This window comes from Saccopteryx bilineata, chromosome 1, assembly GCF_036850765.1.
Source record: "Saccopteryx bilineata isolate mSacBil1 chromosome 1, mSacBil1_pri_phased_curated, whole genome shotgun sequence".
Classification (NCBI taxonomy): Eukaryota; Metazoa; Chordata; class Mammalia; order Chiroptera; family Emballonuridae; genus Saccopteryx; species Saccopteryx bilineata.
The window spans coordinates 168,618,188-168,642,007 of NC_089490.1; the positions used below are offsets into that span (position 1 = coordinate 168,618,188).

The following is a 23,820-nucleotide window of genomic DNA, read 5'->3' on the forward strand; positions in this document are numbered from 1 at the left end:
GTATTGCATTGAATTTATAGATTGCTTTGGGTAATATAGACATTTTAATGATGTTTATTCTTCCTCACCATGAGCATGGTATATGCTTCCACTTGTTAGTATCTTCCTTGATTTCTTTTATCAATGATTTGTAATTTTCCAAGCACAAGTCTTTAGTCTCCTTGGTTAAGTTTGCTCCTAGGTACTATGTTTTTGGTTGTAATAGTGAAGGGGATTGTTTCCTTAATTTCTCTTTCTGACTGTTCATTTTTGGCATATAAAAATGCCTCTGATTTCTGAGTATTGATTTTATATCCTGCCACTTTGCTGAATTCATTTATCAAGTCCAGTCGTTTTTTGACTGAGACTTTAGGGTTTTCTATATACAATATTATATCATCTGCAAATAATGATAGTTTTACTTCTTCTTTTCCAACTTGAATGCCTTTTATTTCTACTTTTTGTCTGATTGCTCTGGCTAGGACTTCCAGGACTATGTTAAGTAAGAGTGATGAAAGGGGGCACCCTTGCCTTGTTCCTGATCTTAAGGGGATTGCTTTTAATTTTTTCCCATTGAGTATGATGTTGGCTGTGAGTTTCTCATAGATAGCTTTTATCATGTTGAGATATGTTCCCTGTATTCCCACTTTGCTGAGAGTTTTGATTACGAATGGGTGCTGGATTTTATCAAATGCTTTTTCTGCATCTATTGAAATGATCATATCGTTTTTCTCCTTCTTTTTGTTTATGTGATAAATCACATTGATTGATTTATGAATATTGTACCAGCCTTGCCTCCCCAGAATAAATCCCACTTGATCATGGTGTATGATTTTTTTCATATATTGCTGGATCCGGTTTGCTAATATTTTGTTCAGGACTTTAGCATCTATATCATCAGAGATATTGGCCTATAATTTTCTTTCTTTATGTTGTCTTTGCCTGGTTTCAGAATCAGAATTATGCTCACCTCTTAAAAGGAGTTTGGAAGTCTTCCTTCCTCTTGAATTTTTTGAAATAGTTTGAGACGGATAGAAGTTAGTTCTTCTTTGAATATTTGATAGAATTCAGTTGTGAAGCCATCAGGCCCAGGACTTTTCTTTGTTGGGAGTTTTTTTTTTTTTTTTTTTGGTATTTTTCTGTAGCTGGAAACGGGGAGAGACAGTCAGACAGACTCCCGCATGCGCCCGACCGGATCCACCCGGCACGCCCACCAGGGGCTACGCTCTGCCCACCAGGGGGCGATGCTCTGCTTCTCCGGGGCGTCGTTCTGCCGTGACCAGAGCTTCTCTAGCACCTGGGGCAGAGGCCAAGGAGCCATCCCCAGCGCCCGGGCCATCTTTTCTCCAATGGAGCCTTGGCTGCGGGAGGGGAAGAGAGAGACAGAGAGGAAGGAGGGGGTGAGGGTGGAGAAGCAAATGGGCGCTTCTCCTATGTGCCCTGGCCGGGAATCGAACCTGTGTCCCCCGCATGCCAGGCCATTGCTCTACCCCTGAGCCAACCGGCCAGGGCTTGTTGGGAGTTTTTTGATAACTGTTTCTATCTCATTTGGTGTAATCGGTCTGTTTAGGTTTTTTGTTTCTTCCAGATTAATTTTTGGAAGATTGTATGTTTCAAGGAATTTGTCCATTTCATCTAGGTTGTCTAGTTTTTGGGAATACAGTTCATAGTGTTTTCTTACAATATTTTGTATTTCTGTTGTGTCAGTTGTTATTTCTCTACTCTCATTTCTAATTTTATTTATTTGAGTCCTCTATCTCTTTTTCTTGGTGAGTCTAGTTAAAGGTTCATCAATCTTGTTTACCTTTTCAAGGAACCAGCTCCTAGTTTCATTGTTCCTCTGTATTGTTTCTTTAGCCTCTAAATCATTTATTTCTGCTCTGATATTTATTATTTCCTTCCTTCTCCTACATTTGGGCTTTACTTGCTGTTCTTTTTCTATTTCTTTTAGATGCAAGGTTAAGTTGTTTATTTGAGCTTTTTCTAGCTTCTCAAGGTATGCCTGTAGTGCTATGAACTTCCCTCTCAGTACTGCTTTTGCCATGTCCCATCAATTTTGAGTTGTTGTATGTTCATTATCATTTGTTTCTAGGAATTTTTTTATATCTTCTTTGATTTCATTCTTAATCCATTTGTTATTTAACAACCTGCTATTTAGTTTCCATGTGTTTGAGAATATTTGAGCTTTTCTGTTGTGGTTCACTTCTAGTTTCATGCCGTTGTGATTGGAGAAAGTGCTTGATATGATTTCAATCTTCTTAAATTTGTTGAGAGCACTTTTGTGACCTAACATGTGGTCTATCCTAGAGAATGTACCATGAGCACTTGAAAAGAATGTATATTCTGCTGCTTTAGGGTGAAAGGTTATGAAGATATCTATTGAATTGAGTTGAACTAGTGTGTTTTAAGTCTGCTGTTTCTTTGTTAATTTTCTTTCTTGAGGATCTATCTAGTGATGTTTATGGGGTATTGAAATTCCCTACTATTATAGTATTGCTGCTGATCTCGCCCTTTAAATCCATCAAAGTCTGCTTTATATATTTAGGTGCTCCTATATTAGGTTCATAGATATTTATAATAGTTATATTTTCCTGTTGGATTACTCCCTTTATCATTATGTAGTGGCCTTCTTTATCTCTTACTATATCCTTTGTTTTAAAGTCCATTTTGTCTGATATAAGTATTGCTACCCCAGATTTTTTTTTCATTTCCATTTGCATGAAATGTTTTTTTCCATCCTTTTACCTTCAATCTATGTTTATCTTTTGTTCTAAGGTGTGTCTCTTGTAGACAGCATATGTATGGGTCCTGTTTTCTTATCCATGCAGCTACCCTATGTCTTTTGATTGGATCATTTAATCCATTTACGTTTAAGATTATTATTGATATGTAGTTGTTTATTGCCATTTTATTCTTTAAAGCTGTATTCCTTTTTGCTATATTTTTTTCCCACTTTGATCTGTTTACAACAGGCCCCTTAACATTTCCTGCAGCATTGGTTTGCTTGTAATGAATTCCTTGAATTGTTTTTTGTCTGGGAAGCTTTTTATTTCTCCTTCAATTTTTAACGATAGCCTTGCTGGATAAAGTAGTCTTGGTTGTAGGTTCTTGTTCTGCATTACTTTGAATATTTCTTGCCATTCCCTTCTGGCCTCAAGTGTTTCTGTTGAGAAGTCAGATGTCATCCTTATGGGAGCTCCTTTGTAGGTGATAGCTTTTTTTTTTCTCTTGCAGCTTTTAATATTTTCTCTTTATTGCTTAGCTTTAGTATTTTAATTATGATGTGTCTTGGTGTAGGTTTCTTTGGGTTTCTCTTTAATGGAGTCCTCTGTGCTTCTTGAACTTGTGAGAGTTTCTCCTGTATTAATTTAGGAAAGTTTTCAGCTATGATATGATTTAATAAAATCTCTATCCCTTGTTCTTTCTCTTCTTCTTCAGGAACCCCTATGATGCGGATGTTATTTCTCTTCATGTTGTCACAGAGCTCTTTAAGAGTTTCCTCAGTCTTTTTGACTCTCTTTTCTTTTTTCTTCTCTGCTTTCATGCCTTCCTTCCCATTGTCCTCCAACTCGCTGATTTGATCCTCAGCTCTATCTATTCTGTTTTTAATTCCTTCCATTGTGGTCTTTATTTCTGATATTGTATTTGTCATCTCCGACTGATTCTTTTTTATATTTGCTATTTTTTTATTTACGTGCTCATAATGACCATCCATTGTTGTTCTAAGATCACTAAGCGTCCTTACAATCATTATTTTGAACTTCACATCTGGAAGTTTGATTATTTCCATATCACTCAGTTCTTCTCCTGAAGGATTCTCTTGTGGTTTCATTTGGATTGTACTTCTTTGTCTTCTCTTTTTCGGTGTTTTGTTTGTAGAGTTGTTTGAGTCTAGGCTTGGTGTTGTCTGCCTCCACTTTTCAATTGTGTTATTTCTAGGTCTTCTTGGGGTGTTATCAGCTATTATTTGTAATCCACTTTCAGATTTGGGCAGCTTTGAAGTCTTGATTTGTTTGTTTCTTAACAGGTGATAGTCTTGTTTACTGATCTCAGCAGGGGGCTTCCTTGAAACTGTATCCAGGAATGCAATGGGTGTAACCTGAGACTCTGAAGGCCTCTTCCACTAACTAATCTTTCTGGGGGCAGCGTGTTTTCTCAGCTTCAGTAAGGGGAGGTGTACCTCAGATTCCATGGAGACCTGAGTTACTGCCCCTCCTCCCCACTTTTTGTTTTCAGCTGTATCTTGTTTCACTGATTGGAGCTGGAGAGATGTCTGGAGATCTCTGATCCAGAAGCAATTCAGTACTGTTTTTTGGAAGGTTCAGTCCCTCCCCCAGCTATGGCCGCCTCCAGCAGAGTCAGCTTTTTTAGGTCATCTCCTGCATTTCTTAGTCCCTCACAGTCTGTCCCTCTCTCTCTTCTTTCCACTTGGGTGATAAGCTGGTCTTTTCAACACACCTCGCTTCCTGGTCACCAGGCAAGTGGCTGTGAGCAGTATTTTCTGCTCTTTTCCCTGGAGTGAGAGCCCCTCTGGGCTCTCAGCCTCACCCCCCCCATTTCTGTAAGCAGGGGAGATTCAGGAGTTCTCTACCAGGTTTGTTGTGGCTTCTTCTTTGCTCCTTGGTTTTTGATAGCTGTTCTTGTAGTCCAGAGTTGGTTTTTTACGCTAATTTTTCCTAAATTGATTTGTATTCCAGTTTGATGGTGAGAGCTGGGCATCTGTGCATCTGCCTACTCTGCTGCCATCCTGTACCACCACATCAAGTCCTCACAATAGCCTTTTAAGGGAGGTATTATTATCCCTATTTCACATATGAAAACACTGATGTTCAATGTTCAACACAGTTCAGTGTGGATTGAATCTCAGTCTGTCTTGTTCAAGTTCCACAATACAAAACTATTTAGAAAGAATATTCTTGCTATAGTGTCTTAGTGACATCCTAGCTGGACAGATGCTAAAAGTCTCAACCTTTTTATAGTTGGTATAGTTCATTAAGAATATGTTGATCACTATGGGTTTTCTCTCAACTAAATAGTTATCTCTGTAATACTCCAGCTCGCTGTAGTACTCCAGTGTCGTGTGGAAAAAAACCTACTCATCATACAAATTTGTCAAGAGGAAGAGAGGGAGGCCTGCCAATGGAGGCAAATAGGCACCTCCTGAATCTCCCTTTTCCTTAGCTTTTATTATCAGAAGCAGAACAGAGGTAACAGGATTACAGAGGAGGGAGATCAGGTGACAAGGGGAAGAATGAATAATGGCTGTTTTGCTTACATGGAGAAAGGGCTAAATTGGTCAGTACATTCTTTTCTTTTGCTAATTAACAAGCACAAAGGAAGGGGCAATCCAGAACCTCTAGGCCAGTGGTCTCCAACCTTTTCTGGGCCACGGACTGGTTTAATTTCAGAAAACATTTTCACAAACCGGCCTTTAGGGTGGGACAAATAAATGTATCATGTGACCGAGACAAGCGTCAAGAGTGAGTCTTAGACGAATGTAACAGAGGGAATCTGGTCATTTTTTAAAAATAAAACATCGTTCAGACTTAAATATAAATACAACGAAAATAACGTATGTTATTTATTCTTTCTCTGTGGACTGTACCAGTCCGTGGCCTGGGGGTTGGGGACCACTGGTCTAGGCTAATTTTCTAGATCACATGCATTCCTTTGTATCTGCACAAAAGTCACCCATTCACACTTTCTTGGTGTTTGCATCCAAGAGATATTCACTCAGGGCTTTTACTAAAGTTTCTCAATCCAAGTCATAGAGGGTTCAAGGTTAAATGGATGTGTCCCTACAATCTCTATGTATTTGTGCACACATGCACACAGTCGCACACTCTTAGACACACACATTTGTGCACATGCTATTTTGTATGCAATTTGAGTTCTGGGAATTCTTGGTTAAAGATTCTTAGTAAAGAAAAGTGAAGTTTGTTTCTCTCTTCTATAGTTTTAGAAATGAATAGGGCTCATCATTTTTTACCTAGCATCCTTTATGCAGTATTCAACTTTTCAATATCTGCTTGAATATATTCTTAGTAAAATCTTTGTACATGAATAGATATGTCATTTTAAATTGGTATTGGAAAAATGATACTAAATTAAATGTATCTCTCTGGAACATCTAATAATTAGCCCCTATCTGGCCCTTTGAGGTACTCTGAAACAAGTCTTAGTCTTGTTTCACTTAGAACCTGTAAACATTTGAAGATGCCAATGAAGTGCTTGTCCTATCATGTTAAATATGATCACTCCTTAACCCTTTTTCTAAATGGGTGTTTTTATAAATGTTATGGTTTTCTCACTCTGGTGATTTTCAGTATAACTTTAAAATTGGAAACAAGAGCATTACTGCGTAGTTCTATCAGTACCGAGTCCTGTAGATCATGACTTCCTTATCTACTACGTCAAGTTTGGTTTGACTAAAAATACTGAAAATGCTTTATGTAAATTTCTATTGAACCAGAAGTTCCCTGTCAGTCTTACCTCACATCTGTAAAAACTCAATCAAGTCTATGTATGAAGAAAAGGACTTTCTCTAAAATGTGGAATGAAGAATGAAATAATGCGATTCCTGCACAGAAGAATGTGGCTACTGACTTTTGTTGCACATTCTGCATGTGAATTTCACAACCACCTGATCTCTGGCTTAACCTTCTTTATTTTATTCAGGAGAAAAGTAATTGCTTAAGCCTACAAGAGGTGGAAGATTTTTGTAAACTGCATTGTCTCAGTATGGTTTTTCTACTCCACTTACCTCTTTCTCAAAGAGCTCGTACTAGATTCATCACTTCCCATTGGATTAGGGACATTCTGCCTTTCCTGAAAATGGTAAATATATTCCTATTAGTTTATTTATTTATTGTTTCAACTCTTTGAGATGTAAAAACCACAGTCACCTTCAAAAGTAGATTTATATGACAAGAATATCAGTCCTTTGGGGGTTTTAAAAGTTTAATGACCTACATCAATCACTTTCTGATTCTAACAGCTCTCTTTGGTAGGAATAATAAACAGAATGCTATATATTCAGCCTAAGGAAAATTTCCTTTTTTCAATATTTTTCAAGCATAAGTTTTGGTGTCATCAGCTGTAAGGGATTGGTGACCACTGTGTTCTGCTTTTGAGAGGAATTGATTAAATCAATGTAATAGTGTATTACTTTTGTCTATTACAGAGGATAGTTATAGAAAGTACACAGACTTTAGGAAAATGGAAAGCAAATGTGACAGAAAAACTTACCCAGTAGCTCACCACTTAAATCAATTTGGGTATTATTGACATTTTGGTGTATTTTTTAAAATTTTAAATGCTCCAATTTTTCTGTTGGTATTTGTTATTGTTTCTAACATTGAAAATCTATGTGTGTGGTTTTTTTACATGTATTTTTTTATTTCCTTTCACATTCTCAGTTAACCTCATTGTTTAATGCTTACCTAGTTGTATTTTAATGGATGTAGCATGCTTTACTTATTTCTCTATTATGGGATATTAAGAAGGTTTGAATTATTGTGTTATAGTGTTGCTATTTTCTAGATTGAGTATAAGCCTTTCCATTTAATTTGGGGGTATTGACTTAGACTGATGTCCAGCAATGAGATTAATGGAGCAATTGACATAAGCTCTTTTGATACTACTGTATATTCAAATATTAAAGGTAAGTGTTTTAGAACCAATTTGTTAGGAATCAAGTCCATAAATATTTATTTAAAATACATAAATTGTATAAATCACTAGGGATACAGCAAAAAATAAATGAAAGCATATTTACTCATCCTGCTCTACCATCTTTATAAAACCACATTTTGCAGTAAAGACAGATATTGAATTTTTAAAGTTACTACAAAGAAGGAACTACAGGTGGCTTAGCATATGATAATAGAAAGACTCAGCTCAGTCTGAAAAAGAGGGCTTCTTTTAAAAAATGAAGTAACCCAAGTCTTGAAGGATGAGTAGTAGTTAGCAAGTTGAGGAAAAGATGAAAACTAGACTGTAGAAAATAAACAGGATGTGTGATCATCCTGAAGCTGGTATGACCAAGGAACTGAGATACAGCCAGTGTAACTGGAATAGAAAAAATATGGAAAAATAATAAAGCTGAAGAGATAGATAGGTAAAAAATGAGTCATGTACAACTCTATAGATCCTTTTAAGGGCACAGAGATAGAACTTGATCATAAACACAATGAGAACCAATTGATTGGCTGAGAATCATTTAAGCAAATGAATGGCACTTTCATTTAAAATTTTTCTCTGGCTTACAATGCAAAGTTTGCACTGTAGAAACAAAAAGTGGATTTGGGGGAGCAAGTTAGATGACCTTTGCCTTTGTTCATATAACTGTTGATAATGTTAGGGACTAAGGAAACAGTAAATAATCATGAATAGCAGTGGGCCTGTAAGTAATAAACTCTTTCTTTCTTTAAAGTTTCCTAATACTTATTACTGAGGGGCATCTTACAATTACAATAAGAACTACAAGGGTAGAGCGAGTTGTAACACTGGTTTGGAAAGGGGAAATGTCTGTGGAAAGCTCACTGGCCCAGGTGAGTGGTCCAGGCATTTCTAGCCAATAGCATCACTACTGACTGAGATGCATACAGAACAGTAGTGACTTATGCCATGACATTACAACATTACAACTTTAGGACAGGTTACCATATCTCTAGGCAATAGGAAATTTTCAGTTCTGTTATAATCTATGGAACCACCATTGTGTTTGTGGTCTGTCATTGAGGTTGTTGAACCCTTGACTGTACTTGTAGATAAAACTACATTCAAGTAAGAGGTTCTTGGTTCTTTGATGTTTATGGCTTCATCATGAACCTTGGGCAGCCTCCTTAACTTACCTGGTTAGAGCTAGGATGTTTGATGTAGTAGTCAATAGCTACAGTGGCATACTCAGCACTTAAAACGTGAGTTATCTGAATTGAGATACGCTATATGTTTAAAAGAAACACCATATTACAAAAACTTAGCATGAAAAAATGTAAACTAGTCTGTCAATATTTTTACATTGATTACATGTTAAAATAAAAATATTTTGGATATGTTGGGTTAAATTAAAGTGAAAATTAATATTAGCTTTTATTTATTTATTATTATTGTTATCTTTACTGTAACTTCAGAAAATGTAAAATAACATGTGCAGAGTGCCCATGTTACATTTCTCTTGGATAATGCTGGGTTAAAGTTCCATATCAATAAATAGTAGGTATATAAATTACACACATCTGGCAAGTGTTTGTGTTTTATTATTAAGGGACTATGGAGCAGAGAAGCCAGCTTTCCTGCTTTAGAGTTTGCTCCCCAAACACCATTATGGCCTGAGAGGATGACAAGGCTCTTACTTGCTGAGATGGCCTCTTCATGCCTATACTACTGTGAGCTGCTCACAAAAGTTAGGGGATATTTTACAGCTTCATACTCATTTTGAAATATCCCCTAATTTTTGTGAGCAGTAGAAGTGTAGTCAGTGAAAGCATTCTGTCTGTGCGAGGTAGGAACACAGCATCATATCATAAACCAGGTACTGCACATTCGTGTAGGTAGAAGTGAATCTTTGAATTTGAATGAATAAGCATCTTCTTAACAAGCAAATACTCTTTATTTTTATGTTCTTTTGACCTGAAATTAAAATATTTCTGAACCCTTGAGACTGCGTTTGTGGATTACAGTGTGAGAAAAAAGAAATGGTATTAAGAATCAAATATGAATTTCTCTGCTTCACAATAAAGAACTATACTGAATTCATTTTTTTGGTCAGTTTGATTTTATATTGTACTTTAGTCATTTAAAGTATAAAGTATCCATAGACACCTAGATTGAAAGGCTTACATTAATCAGGGTTGGAAAGAGCCTTGCCAGTTTGCCTGTCAGGTGGATTATAGACATTTTTGTAGTCATATTATATCTTATTGCTACTAAAGAAATGGTCAATAACTTGGTTTTATTTCCAATTTTCAGAAAAAGTGGTGTGAATATTTCATCCTAAATAATACCCACATTTTTGAATTTTGGAATATGAATTTAACTCACCTTTCTGACTTAAATGATGACCTTTTGTTGAAGAATATTGCTTTTTACTATGAAAAGGAAAATGTTCAAGGTACTACCTTAGTGTATTACAGTAACTATACATTCATCCAGAGTTAACCTGTATGAAGAGTTCAGAACTTCAGCCTGACCTGTGGTGGTGCAGTGGATAAAGTGGCAACCTGGAAACGCTGAGGTTGCTGGTTTGAAACACTGGGCGTGCCCAGTCAAAGCACATGCGAGAAGCTCCTTCTGTCCCTTTCTCTCTCTCTCTCTCTTTCTCTCTCTCTCTTCCCCCTCTTTCTAAACCCAATAAATAAATTCAATTAAAAAAAACCCAAAATTTAAATCTTCAGAATTATTTCTGTATCTCCAATATATAGCATAGCAATCATTCTCCTTCCAATTCTTGTTCATACGTGTATACGTTTTATTTAATTACAATTAGAATATCATATTATAAAGCTTCTTTTTTTTTTCTTCTGAAGTTGGAAACAGGGAGGCAGTCAGACCGACTCCCGCATGTGCCCGACCGGGATCCACCCGGCATGCCCACCAGGGGCGATGCTCTGCCCATCTGGGGCATCGCTCTGTCACAACCAGAGCCATCCTAGCGCCTAAGGCAGAGGTCATAGAGCCATCCTCAGTTGTCTCGGTCAATTTTGCTCCAATGGAGCCTTGGCTGCGGGAGGGGAAAAGAGAGACAGAGAGGAAGGAGAGGGGGAGGGGTGGAGAAGCAGATGGGCGCTTCTCCTGTGTGTCCTGACCGGGAATCGAACCCAGGACTCCTGCACACCAGGCCGACGTTATAAAGCTTCTTTTAACTGAATATTAGTTCACAAATATTTTTGGGAAATATATTGATAATTTAACAGGTGAATTATAGATGCATAACATTTTTTCATAATGTTTAATTAATGCGATCATCCTACTATTATTCGATATTTAGGGAACTTTTTTCAAAAGATAAAACTGGTTTATGCATTTATCATGTGTTCGTGTTTCTTTCTTTGAGTTATTGTCTTAGAATAACTTCCCTGTTATTTTTTAATAGTAAAGAATAAAACATATTTTAAGAGAACTACAACTGGTTGAGCGTTATTGAAGCTTCTTTGACCTCTAGGATTTGGTTCTTTCATGTTACAAACATCGAAGTGAATTGGCTCCGTATAAGTTTAGGAATCCTCTATAAATTTTCTCATTTCTGAAAAATCAGAGTTTTTATTCAGTTTTATTGGTTATAAAGTTATTTGTGGCATGCCATTTATTTTTACCTTAAATGATAATTAGATATTCACCATCTTTTATTGTTAAGAGTTATAATTTTAATAGTCAGTGATAAAATTGGAAAACAAGAAAAAATAAAAATCTACAATCTCATTGTTAACAGTAGGGATCATTTTCATCTAGGGACAGTGTGAAAATTTTACATTTTGACAAATAGTTTAGAGCTTTATGAATTTAATACAAATGTGTGTTTCTGTGTATGTCTGAATGACTTTTAATATTTAGCATTTTTAACTATTATGTAGGCCTGCACTTGAATTTGGGAAATATCATTATGAAGGATTATGAACATCTCTGGGATGTTATATCAGAGTTGGTCAGTGAATTTGATGTTGGAAAGCCACTTCCTCTGAGAACAACAACACTTAATTTTCTCCAAAAGAAGTCTTTACCAATTGAAGGTAGTAAATATTTAAATTAATCTGAAATAAAAGCATCATTTCACTGAAATTGTTTTTGAAAGTACTGGTAACTAAATGCTGGTAAATAATCTCCTGGCACTATGCAATTTAATAGTAAATGGACTTTGTTGTCATATTATTGGGGTGATATGCTATAATTATAGTTTTAAAGTATTACATCTTTTGCTTGTAGCTAATGCTGTTGTGATTCTTTTTTTAAAGCCAAATATATGTGACTTCCATTTTCATTAATTTTGCAGTATAGATCAAATGATAATCTCTGTGGGGAATATTTGAATTGCTGGATAAGAGATCCCAAACATTTTTTAATATAATTATAGCTAAGCTCAAAACAACAGAAGGGAAATCCTAGGGGACAAAAATAAGGAAAGAGCCTGTTCTCTGGGTAATACCAAGTAAATCAGTCTGAGAGTTTCTGGTTATTGATCTGTCCTCCTATGAATCTGGGGCTCCAGCTTACTCAATAAGCAGGGTCAAGACAACTCTCAGCCAGAAATTAACTTGGAGTGATCAGAGGGATCTGGCCAATTCTCCGCAGAGGAATATAACATGAACTCTGGTTTTATAGGATATATTTCTACCAAATATTAGTGCAAATACAAATTTATAAAATAACAAAGGACTAGAACTCTTAAATACTTCATATTTTATAAATATCAAGTATAAAATACATACGTGTTTTAAAGTGCTTAAAAATAAAACATGAGATTTGAAACATGAGAATATAAAATATTATAAATCATCATTTATATTTTAAAATAACCAAACTTGTAGAAATGAAAGTATTATAAACAGATGAGTCTTAAAAAGCTGATTGGTTATTGCTGAAGAGAATTTGTGCACTAGAAATAGATCAAAAGAATTACTCATAGAAATAGAGATTAACATGTTGTAAAACTTAAATTGACACAATGTTATATATCAGTTATATCTCAATAAAGCTGGAAAAATTTTTAAATAAAAATAAACAAAAGAAATACAAATAAAACAATGTAAAAGTGATGCTAAAACACCCGAAGGATAAAATGAAGAGGTCAACTTTCCATTCATTTGGGGACTCAGAAGGAGAAATCGAGCCATTGTGCCTTGGGCAATAATTGAAGAGATCAAGGTTGCACATTTGCCTGGCTTGATGAAAGACAAGAATTTTCATATTCAGAATGTATTATGAATCTCAAGTAGGATGAATTAACCATGTGCACACTCACACTTTTAGACAAATATACTCACTAGATACAATAAAATAAAATTGTAAAACATAAAAAAGAAAGAACTATCTTAAAAGAATCAGAATTACAAAAGAACAAAAAGTCGAATAGACTTTCAATAATAATGATACAAGTCTGAATAGAATGGCATTATATATAATTCTTAAAATATAATTTAAGAATGAAAGAGCAATGTGGATATGTTCAGAAGTACAGAACTGATTTATCCATCATCAATGCATCACTGAAGATATTTCTATCTGATAATTTTCAGGAAGAAAATGATCCCAGAAGGAAAGTGAGAAGAAAAACTAATGGGAATTTAGGGTGTATTAATAAGGATATTTTCCATAATATGGAGAGACAATATATGTCCTCTTTCCTCTTGTCAGTATGAGTTCTACCAGTCAGAAACTGGTGTGCAAGTAGTTTCCTGATCCCAGAAAGATCAAATAAGGTAGTGATAAGATTAGAATAAGAAAAGAACATAATGAATATAGGACATGTTAATTAGTAGGTTTCCATTGTGGCCAATCACAGGTATATTTTACTGAGAATCTCAGTCTTTGGCTGAAGGCTTTCTCTGGAGCATTAAATTATTAGCATTGCTCTGTGTGGGCTATAAGATTAAAAATGGTCAGGCAGAGTTTGTGGACCTTGTAGTAGGAAGGTATTTGGCAAAGATAGAAATAGTGAACACTAAGCTGGTAATGGGCAGAGCAATAGCAGGTCACCTAAAATTATAAACACTATACTAAATAAAAGCTTTTATTAGCTATCATATATATTATATATATGTGATACATATGATATCTATCTACCCACCTACCTATCTACCTACCTACCTACTTAAATGATGTCTATTTTTTATACTCTGCTTTGTCCCAAAATGTTTTAATGTGGAAATAGGCTGAACTTTTTAATGTGGGAAGGTCTGGATTTGATAAATATAAATAAGATTAATAAAAAATGCTTTTTATTGTACAGTTTTAGAAACTAATGTGTAATAGCTCTGCATGAAACTTTCACATTTGACCTTGTCTTAACATTTTATATGTTTACAGCCACCTCCACAGGAAAAATGCCCAATTTGGGTTTTATTCCAATGTCATCTGAGTTGGTTGATAGCTTTGTTGGAGACATTTTGAAAGATTTGCCTTTCCTAAAGAGGTATGGGGCCAAAAGTGCCTCTATAAATATGTGTGCGGAATGGAAGACTTAATCACACAATTTTCTCTGAAATGAAGCAGATATACTAGTAACAGTACATTAGATGTAATGCATGTTTGTAACAGATAATGAGTTTACTATCAAATTTATCAATGCCCTTTGATCAATACTAGGTGAAAATCAACATGGTTTTAATCTCAGAGTAAAATCACTCTAGTGGCATGTTTGTAATTAATAAATATTTGTTGCTGTTTGTGGGACTGTTAAAAATATGGAGTAGCTTCTGGGTTATTAAGCCTCTAATAAGCTGCTCTTTGGATTCAATCATTTATATGATATCACAGAAAGAGGAAAGGGGGTTATGGTTTTTAAAAATATTATTACAAAGTGTAATCTGTGTTATGTTACATTTGAAAGCATGAACTTTAAAAATATAAATATATATACATATTTTATCTCATAGGAATGATCCTATTGTAACTTCACTGATTAAACATAAGGAATTTGATGAACTTGTTCATTGGCATTCTCGCAGACCCCTTAGTGATGATTATGACAGGACAAAGTGCCAGTTTAACGGTGAGCTCTGTGACTCTGTGCCCTGACCAGGGAATTGAACCAGCAACCTCTGTGCTCTGGGACGATGCTTCAACCAATGGAGCTATTCTGCCAGGGCTTAATTTCTTTTTGATTTATTGTTTCAGAGAGACAGAGAGAAAGAAGAGAGAGGGGAGGGGGAAGGGAAGCATTCATTTGTCGTTCCACTCAGTCATTCATTCGTTGGCTGCTTCTCATGTGTACCTTGACTGGGGATTGAATCCACAACCTTGTTTTGGGACGATGCTCTTAACTGACTAAACTAACTGGCTAGGGCACAAATTATATTTCTTGAGTTAGACTAATCTAGCAGATATTTAAATGAAAGTCAGTAAAGATGATAATGAAAAATTCAATTTCATTTACTAACAGTCATATATACATAGGTATGCAGGTGACTTAGGAGGAAGTACACACATATGGCATTTGTCCCCACAAAGGTTAGAAGCTGTATCAAGCAAAGATGGTTTGTTGATAAAGAAATCTGTGTATTCCTTGATGCCCAAAATGTTCAGGTTATAGTCTTTCAAGTGATTGCAGTTGCTTTCATGCCACCCAATTAATTACGTGTAACAAGTGTCAGCATTTTGTCTGCTTTCACGGTTAGGATGGTAGGAACTGCAAAGAGAGGCCATGAAACCAGTAACAGTCGATCAAAATAGATTAAATTAGGGATCTGGTATCTTTGATTCATTCCTTGTCTTCATCTCACCTTTGTCTACCCCTGTGCTCCCTCCCACCCTTTCTCAAGTTGACAAAACTTACTTTCAGAAGAATTGAGGAGTGTGCTCCTATGAAACACTTATCAGCCTGCTTCTATAAACAGCTCCTGAGATCTCACAAGATGCGAGGGGATCTTTTAGAATAACCATTAACATCCTTCACAGTGGTTTGATTTGATATATGTAGATAGACATAAAAAATTAATTGGCTTAGTTATTTCCTTTGAGTATTATAGTTTTCTTCAGTAAGGGAGTAATCACATCTTCTTTGTTAAGATTTCCTGTGTTATTAGATTTTACCATAGGGCAAGTTTTTCTCAGCTACCAAGCTCTTGACTCTGTGGCTATGGTCTAGGATTTTTTTTTTTTTTTTTTTTTTTGTATTTTTCTGAAGCTGGAAACGGGGAGAGACAGTCAGACAGACTCCCGCATGCGCCCGACCGGGATCCACCCGGCACGCCCACCAGGGGCGACGCTCTGCCCACCAGGGGGCGATGCTCTGCCCTTCCAGGGCGCAGCTCTGCGACGACCAGAGCCACTCTAGCGCCTGGGGCAGAGGCCAAGGAGCCATCCCCAGCGCCCGGGCCATCTTTGCTCCAATGGAGCCTTGGCTGCGGGAGGGGAAGAGAGAGACAGAGAGGAAGGAGGGGGTGGGGGTGGAGAAGCAAATGGGCGCTTCTCCTCTGTGCCCTGGCCAGGAATCAAACCCGGGTCCCCCGCACGCCAGGCCGACGCTCTACAGCTGAGCCAACCAGCCAGGGCCTGGTCTAGAATTTTTCTATCAAGTGATACAAGAAGCCAGAACATCCTAAAAGGATATCTTCTTGTCTCTGCCTCTACATACCTCTTCTTAATTTTATTCACAGAGCACATAACAGAGGTAATGCCTAGAATCTGTAATTCTTTATAGCATCCTGATATTTATTTATTATTGAGAGGTAGATAATGAAAGAGTACTTTGTCACTTAGATTCTTTAAATAAAGTAAGTAATTTTTCCATAGATGAGTTAATCTGATTGTAAGATTCCCTCTTTAACAAAAGTAAACAGAATAAGTTACTGTTCCAAACTAAAAAGAAAAGTACATATTTGGGTGGAATGATGCAAATAATTACTGAGAATAATAATTAAAAATACAGTTGTGTTACACTTTGTCTTTTCTTTTTTTAATCTTATTTTTATTCATTTTAATGCAGTGACATTGATAAATCAGGGTACATATGTTCCGAGAAAACATCTCCAGATTATTTTGACATTTGATTATGTTGCATACCCCTCACCCTAAGTAAAATTGTCTTCTGTCACCTTCTATCTGGTTTTCTTTGTGCCCCTCCCCTCCCCCATCCCCTCCCTCTCCTCCTCACCCCCTCCCCACCCCGCCACCCCACCCTCTGTTACCATCACATTCTTGTCCATGTCTCTGAGTCTCATTTTTATGTCCCATCTATGTATGGGTTCATATAGTTCTTAGTTTTTCTGATTTACCTATTTCACTCCGTATAATGTTATCAAGGTCCATCCATGTTATTGTAAATGATCTGATGTCATCATTTCTTATGGCTGAGTAGTATTCCATAGTATATATGTACCAAAGATTTTAATCCACTCGTCCTCTGATGGACACTTGGGCTGTTTCCAGATCTTTGCTATTGTGAACAATGCTGCTATAAACATGGGGGTGCATTTCTCCTTCTGGAACTGTTCTATGGTGTTCTTGGGGCATATTCCTAAAAGTGGGATGGCTGGGTCAAAAGGCAGTTTGATTTTTAATTTTTTGAAGAATCTCTATACTGTTTTCCACAGAGGCTGCACTAGTCTGCATTCCCACCAGCAGTGTAAGAGGGTTCCCTTTTCTCCACATCCTCACCAGCACTTATTCTGTGTTGTTTTGTTGATGAGAGCCATTCTGACTGGTGTGAGATGATATCTGGTTTTAATTTGCATTGCTCTAATGATTAGTGATGTTGAGCATTTTTTTTCATATGCCTATTGGCCATCTGTATGTCCTCTTTGGAGAGGTGTCTATTCATTTCTTTTCCCCATTTTTTGATTAGATTGTTTGTCTTCCTGGTGTTGAGATTTACAAGTTCTTTATAAATTTTGGTTATTAACCCCTGATCAGACGCAATGTCAAATATGTTCTCCCATTGTGTAGTTTGACTTTTTATTCTGTTCTTATTGTCTTTGGCTGTGCAAAAGCTTTTTAGTTTGATATAGTCCCATTTGTTTATCCTGTCTTTTATTTCACTTCCCCGTGGAGATAAATCAGCAAATATATCGCTGCGAGAGATGTCGGAGTGCTTACTGCCTATGTTTTCTTCTAAGATGCTTATGGTTTCACGCCTTACATTTAAGTCTTTTATCCATTTTGAGTTTATTTTTGTGAATGGGTAAGTTGCTGGTCTAGTTTAATATTTTTGCAGGTTGCTGTCCAATTTTCCCAACACCATTTGTTGAAGAGGCTGTCTTTACTCCATTGTATGCCCTTACCTCCTTTGTCAAATATCAGTTGTCTATAGAGCTGTGGGTTTATTTCTGGGTTCTCCATTCTGTTCCATTGATCTATGTGCTTGTTCTTATGCCAGTACCAAGATGTTTTGAGTATAATAGCCTTGTAGTATAGCTTGATATCAGGAAGTGTAATACCTGTCTTTTCTTTTTCAGAAAAATCTAGCGATCCTTATTATCTTAGATCTGTACAAAAGTATCATGTTTTTCAACGATTTTATGGAAGTTCATTAGAATCAGTATCTTCCAAACTCATTGTCACTCAAGATATCAAGCCAAAGAAGAATTTCAGTGCACCCAAGAGCAAAAAGGCAAATGTATGTTCTATAGTGTCTATCAAAACTTTTTACTTTTCTTTGTCTCTTCTTGATCTGATATTTGTTCAGTCTCTTTGGTAGTTTCCTTCCATACTATGTTCATATATATATATATGATCATATGGCAATATGATCATATAGTATATATGTGTATAGTCACCTATTACTTTATTTACTTGCTAAGATACTCTAACCTGCATATCTACATATAATGAAACATACCCTTAATTAAAAAAATAAGACAGTAAGTGGCTAACAGCTTGGATTTAGAAATGTTGATGTAACAGTAAAAATATAGCTCTTGGGAGTTCTGCCTCAAGATGGCTATCTAGGAGGTTCCTGAACTTACCTCCTCCCAAGGACACACTGAATTTACAGCTTGCTTAGTTATTCCCTATAAAATTCCCTCTGAAGGAATCCAGAAACTAGCTGAGTGCCACCTACACATTGGGTAAATGAGAAAAAAATAAAACCCAAAAAACAGGAAGAAGAGGCTGAGACATACTTTTGCAATAAACCCCACCCCCGGCATAGTGACATACCGTGTAATTAGAAAGGAACTCATAATTCTCATCTCTCTCTCTCTCAGGAGGGGTTTGGAACCAACTCTTAATGAGCCCCACACACATCTACTCTGAATGCCAATGGGGCTTGCTTCTACAAGATCCATAAAATTATAGCAAAGACACAGTTCTTAATAGGCTTGCCCTGCACTTGCTTAGCTGTCTCCTCAGGGCTCAGACAAAGGCAGCTTACTAAAACACTCTTCTCCCATTCTTTCCCTGAAAGGTGCCAATTTATATATTTCAAAAGCTGCTGCCTTACAGTGTCTTCTCACCTTTATATTCTCTCTTGGCCTGCTGCAGGTGGACAATGTAATAATGTAAATAAATGTAAGATGTTTTGCATATGCCAAATGGTAAACACCATGCTAAAACCTGTAATATATAGACAAAAGATAAAAATAAAGAAATCTAAGCATACCACTATAGAAAACTATTAAATCACGAGGTAAGAGACAAAGAGAAGAAAGGAACAAAGGAATTAGAAAATCAGCCAGAAAAAAATGAACAGAATGGTAATTGTAAATGTCAACACTAGAAACTTTTAAAACTGTAAGAACTTTTTATGAGTTTATTTGAACCAAAATGTCCACAATTGCTGGGAAGCACAGTCTCAGTGGATTGAGAAATGCTCTGGAAAATGGCGGTTTTACCACTTATTTTCTACATTAGAATCAAAGGGGAAGACATATGGGGGTCACATGAAATTGACTAGGGAGGCAGGAGAAGGAAAAGTGGAGACATCTCTGGGATTGGATAAAGAGTAAAATGTATATACTGAAACTTCTTTTACTTAGGCCGGCATAAGATAGTTAATAGTTAATTAACAGGATATACAACATGATAACAACAACAGGGATTATATTGGTTCCTGCTCTGGTGGGATGCCTGCCCTGAGGGGAGCAGGAAAAGATGACCCTTACATTTCAAAGGCATGTTATCTGCTACATTATTATAGACGCGTAAGACAACAGATCAAGGTAAGCATTGACCTTTGTTAGAGAAAAATACCTTCCAAGGACATGACTACCCACTACAAACTGCTTTTAGTTAGAAAGTTTTAATTTTAGACCATCCTGTGTGGTTACTTTAGGTCTCTGAGTTTGTAAGGCTACTAGGCAGGCCTCCCTTGGGTCTGTCAGTTTCAGCATGTGGCCCCTTTTTTGTCCACATAAGTCAGTACCTGTCAATAATTAATTTAAAGGTAAATGTACTAAATTATTCACTCAAAAGAGAAAGACAGGTCGAATAAATAATAAGAAAAGACCCAACTATATACTCAATTCTGCTTTAAGGACACACATAGACTAAAGGTAGAAGAGTAGAAAATGACATCACATGCAAATGGAAACAAAAAGAAAGTAGAGGTAGCTATACTTATATTAAAGAAAATAGACTTTAAGTCAAATACTGTAATAACAGAGAAAGAAGTCATTATATAATGACAAAACCTGAAAGCTTTTTCTCTAAGATCAGAAATAAGACGAGAAAGCCCACTCTTTACACTTTTATTCAAAATATTACTGGAAGTCCCAGCTAGAGCAATTGGCAAGAAAAAGAAATAAAAGGCATTCTACTTAAGAAGAAAGAACTAAGATTGTCTCTATTTGTAGATGACATGATAACATATGTAAGAAACCTAAGATTCTACCAAAAAATGACTAGAATCAATAAATAAATTCAGTAAAGTTGTAGGTATAAATCAATATACAAAAGTCTTTTGCATTTCTGTACACTAATAATAAACTGTCAGAAAGAGTAATTAAGAAAATAGTTACAATTACAATTGCATCAAACAGAATAAAATGCTGAGAAAAAAATAACACTTTACTAAGGAGCTTTAAGACCTATACTCTGAAAACTATAAGGCATTAATGGGAATGCCTGACCAGGCGGTGGCGCAGTGGATAGAGCGTTGGACTGGAATGCAGAGGACCCAGGTTCGAGACCCCGAGGTTGCCAGCTTGAGCGCGGGCTCATCTGGTTTGAGCAAAGCTCACCAGCTTGGTCCCAAGGTCGCTGGCTCGAGCAAGGGGTTACTCAGTCTGCTGAAGGCCCACGTCAAGGCACATATGAGAAAGCAATCAATGAACATCTAAGGTGTCACAATAAAAACTGATGATTGATGCTTCTCATCTCTCTCCTTTCCTGTCTGTCTGTCCCTGTCTATTCCTCTCTCTGACTCTCTGTCTCTGTGAAAAAAAAAATCTCTATTACCTAAAGCAATCTACAGAGTCAATGCAATCATTATCAAAATTCCAGTGGCATTTTTCACAGAAATAGAATAAAAAATTCTTATATGTAAAATCTAAAAAAGAAAAAGTCAAACTTCTAGAAAAAGACAGTAAAATGTTGGCAGGGTTTAGTTCAGGGGTCTCAAACTCAACTCAGCATGTGGGCCACAGAGCAAGATCACAGCCCTTCGGCAGGCCTCACTAGGTCTACAAAAGGCAACTGTTACGCAACACTTTTCTCACTGCAGTTGTAAACAAAAAAAAATCAGTACAACAAGCACAATCGTACATGCAGTTTACTCAGTGTCACAAAACGACCAGAAACTGTAGTTCGCATCACAATGGCTGTTAACTAAGCTAATATCTAGCTAGGATGCTAGAGAAATGAAAAATACAAGTAGGCCCCTAGGCTTACTTAATTTTATCCAAAATATTTTGAACTTCGTGGACTAGTCTGCTGGCTGCACAAAATTGTTCGGCGGGCCGCGAGTTTGAGACCCCTGGTTTAGTTGAAGGAAATAGGAAGAGGTTGGTAAAAGGGTATAGATTTTCATCTCTAAGAGGGATAATGTTGGAGGTGCTAATGTAAAACATGGTGACTATAATTGATAAAACTGGGTTGTCATTGAAATTTACTAAGAGAGTAGATGTTAAATGTTCTCACCAAAAATAAATAAATAAATACATAAATAAATAAATAAATAAATAAATCTGCGAGGTGATGGGTGGATTAATGGACTCATTATGGGGAATCCTTCTAAAATGCATACCTGTATCAAATTCCCATGATGTACACTAAATATCTTACTATTTTATTTGTCAAGTATGCCTCAGGATAGCTGAAATTAAAAAAGGAAGTCTAAGAAGATATGAAGACATTTGTTCTAATAGTAAAAATGTAGCCTCCCCAAGCCTAGCGAGGTGGTCATTGTTTTCTCTTTGTCACGATGATCTTTTTTATAGTCAAATTTATTGTTAATTAGATCATCCAATTACAGCCTTTTCTATTTCATTTAGGGCTACCAAGAGGCTGCTTCTTTTTTTTCTTTTGCGAGTGGTTATAAAATGTCAAGTTTTCAAAAATTCTTATTACAAAGTACAAGTTATAAAAACTGAAGAAAATTTCATGCTTTTTTTTCTCTGCATTGTTAGAAATTAAATTGTCTCATGGAATTAAACTCCTTTAGCTCTGTATAACTGTGCTCTTCTGGCAACAGTTTAATAAATCTGCGTATTCCAGATAGAAGCATTTTCCTTGGCAAAGATCCAGGGGTCGTTCTTGTCCTGTTGAGACAGAACCATGCTGAGTTAACCTAAGAAGGGGCATTTGGAAAATTAAAACATTTGGAAATCTCAATATTTATTGATTAGAATTAAATACTGAGAAAATGATGGCAACCAAGGTTGACTTTATTTTAGGCAAAGTTTTGATATTAGTGTTCTGACTAACCAGAATAGTGGAAGGCTTGTTGAAATTCTCTTATGAAAACAATAATCTTCTAACTTGCCTTTGTATATTGATAAACCAAATTGGTAAAAGTATAGTAAAAGTGGTCCATTTGTGTTTACGTCGACTAAAAATCTAGATAGAGTAAATCAGTTGTTTCTTCCATCTACCTTTTACCTTCATTTCCTTTCTGTTTCCTCATTCACTCATCAAACATTATAAACTAAATATTTAGGCTTGAGATGTACAGACAACTTTCACACATCACTGTTACAAGGAAATTAATGGATTAATGTAGAGAGGAATTATGATAAGTGAAATCATAGCTATAATATATATGATGTGTGCTTTGATAAAGAGATACTCAGGAAGAGGAGGAATATATAACATAGTCTCAGGAGAGTTAAGAATGGTTTCATATAAAGAATATTTTGAAGGGCATATAGGAGATAGGGAAGTGATCTTGGAGGAAAGAAAGAGGAAACCAATTCTAGAGAGAACAGCAGGAACCAGTGCATGGAGACATGAAAGCATAGTGTCCTGAGGTTTCTGATTTTTGTTATATATACTCTTTGTTTCATAATCTACCACTCAGAGACCTAGAACATTATCTCCATAAAGTCTTTATACTCAATAAATTATACTATCTTAAGTTTTTAATTAAGAGAGGCTTTCATTTTAAAAAACAAATACAAACTAAAATTGTGCCTATTCAGGAGTAGGGTGATGGTCAAAATAATCAATATACACTTAAAAATATTGTCTTATTCATAAAATATCATCTTGGATTATTTTCAACTTGATTCATGGTACATTTCTTTCCTTTTTTGGGCAGGAGACAAAGGCTGAAATAATTGCTAGAGAGAATAAAAAGAGGTTATTTGCCAAGGAAGAACAAAAAGAAGAGACAAAATGGAATGTTCTGTCATTTTCCATTGAGGAGGAATTGAAAGAGAACTTAAACTCTGGTATACAGAAACTAGAAGATTTTTTGAAATCATGTAAAAGTAACTCCGTAAAATTTCGAGTTGAATTGGTAGGGTTGACTGCCTGCTTAAAAGCGTGGAAAGAACACTGTAGAAGCCAAAGAAAAGGTATGTGCTTGTGCACTTTTCTATTTTGATGTGTTGGAGAATTAATGAAAAAAAGAATGATGATAGCACTTGCTAACTGGAAATTTGTTTTAGGAGCCTTAGATGCGTTATCTGATTTTATCCTTCCTCTAAGTAGTCTTACCTCTATTTTATCAATGAGCAAGGAAATTTCAGAGAGGGTCCCAGTAGCAAATATTCTTCACATTCATAAGTAAATTCAAATCAAATCACA

The 23,820-nt window shown here is 36.0% G+C and overlaps 2 protein-coding genes across 5 annotated transcripts in view; one reads left to right on the top strand and one right to left on the bottom strand.

The window, feature by feature from the left end:
- PALLD (palladin, cytoskeletal associated protein) overlaps nt 1–23,820 on the bottom strand; it is a 583,598-nt gene that overhangs the window by 482,595 nt on the left and 77,183 nt on the right. The window lies entirely within an intron of this gene.
- The window catches only part of LOC136337723 (probable ATP-dependent RNA helicase DDX60), a 129,762-nt gene that overhangs the window by 49,631 nt on the left and 56,311 nt on the right, over nt 1–23,820 (top strand). For all 4 annotated transcript variants that reach the window (XM_066279407.1, XM_066279416.1, XM_066279422.1 and 1 more), the window contains 7 exons: nt 6,658–6,816; nt 9,952–10,093; nt 11,553–11,708; nt 14,002–14,107; nt 14,571–14,686; nt 18,090–18,250; nt 23,330–23,588. In XM_066279407.1, coding sequence (XP_066135504.1) covers nt 6,658–6,816; nt 9,952–10,093; nt 11,553–11,708; nt 14,002–14,107; nt 14,571–14,686; nt 18,090–18,250; nt 23,330–23,588 — 1,099 coding nt within the window. The remainder of the gene's footprint in view (nt 1–6,657; nt 6,817–9,951; nt 10,094–11,552; nt 11,709–14,001; nt 14,108–14,570; nt 14,687–18,089; nt 18,251–23,329; nt 23,589–23,820) is intronic.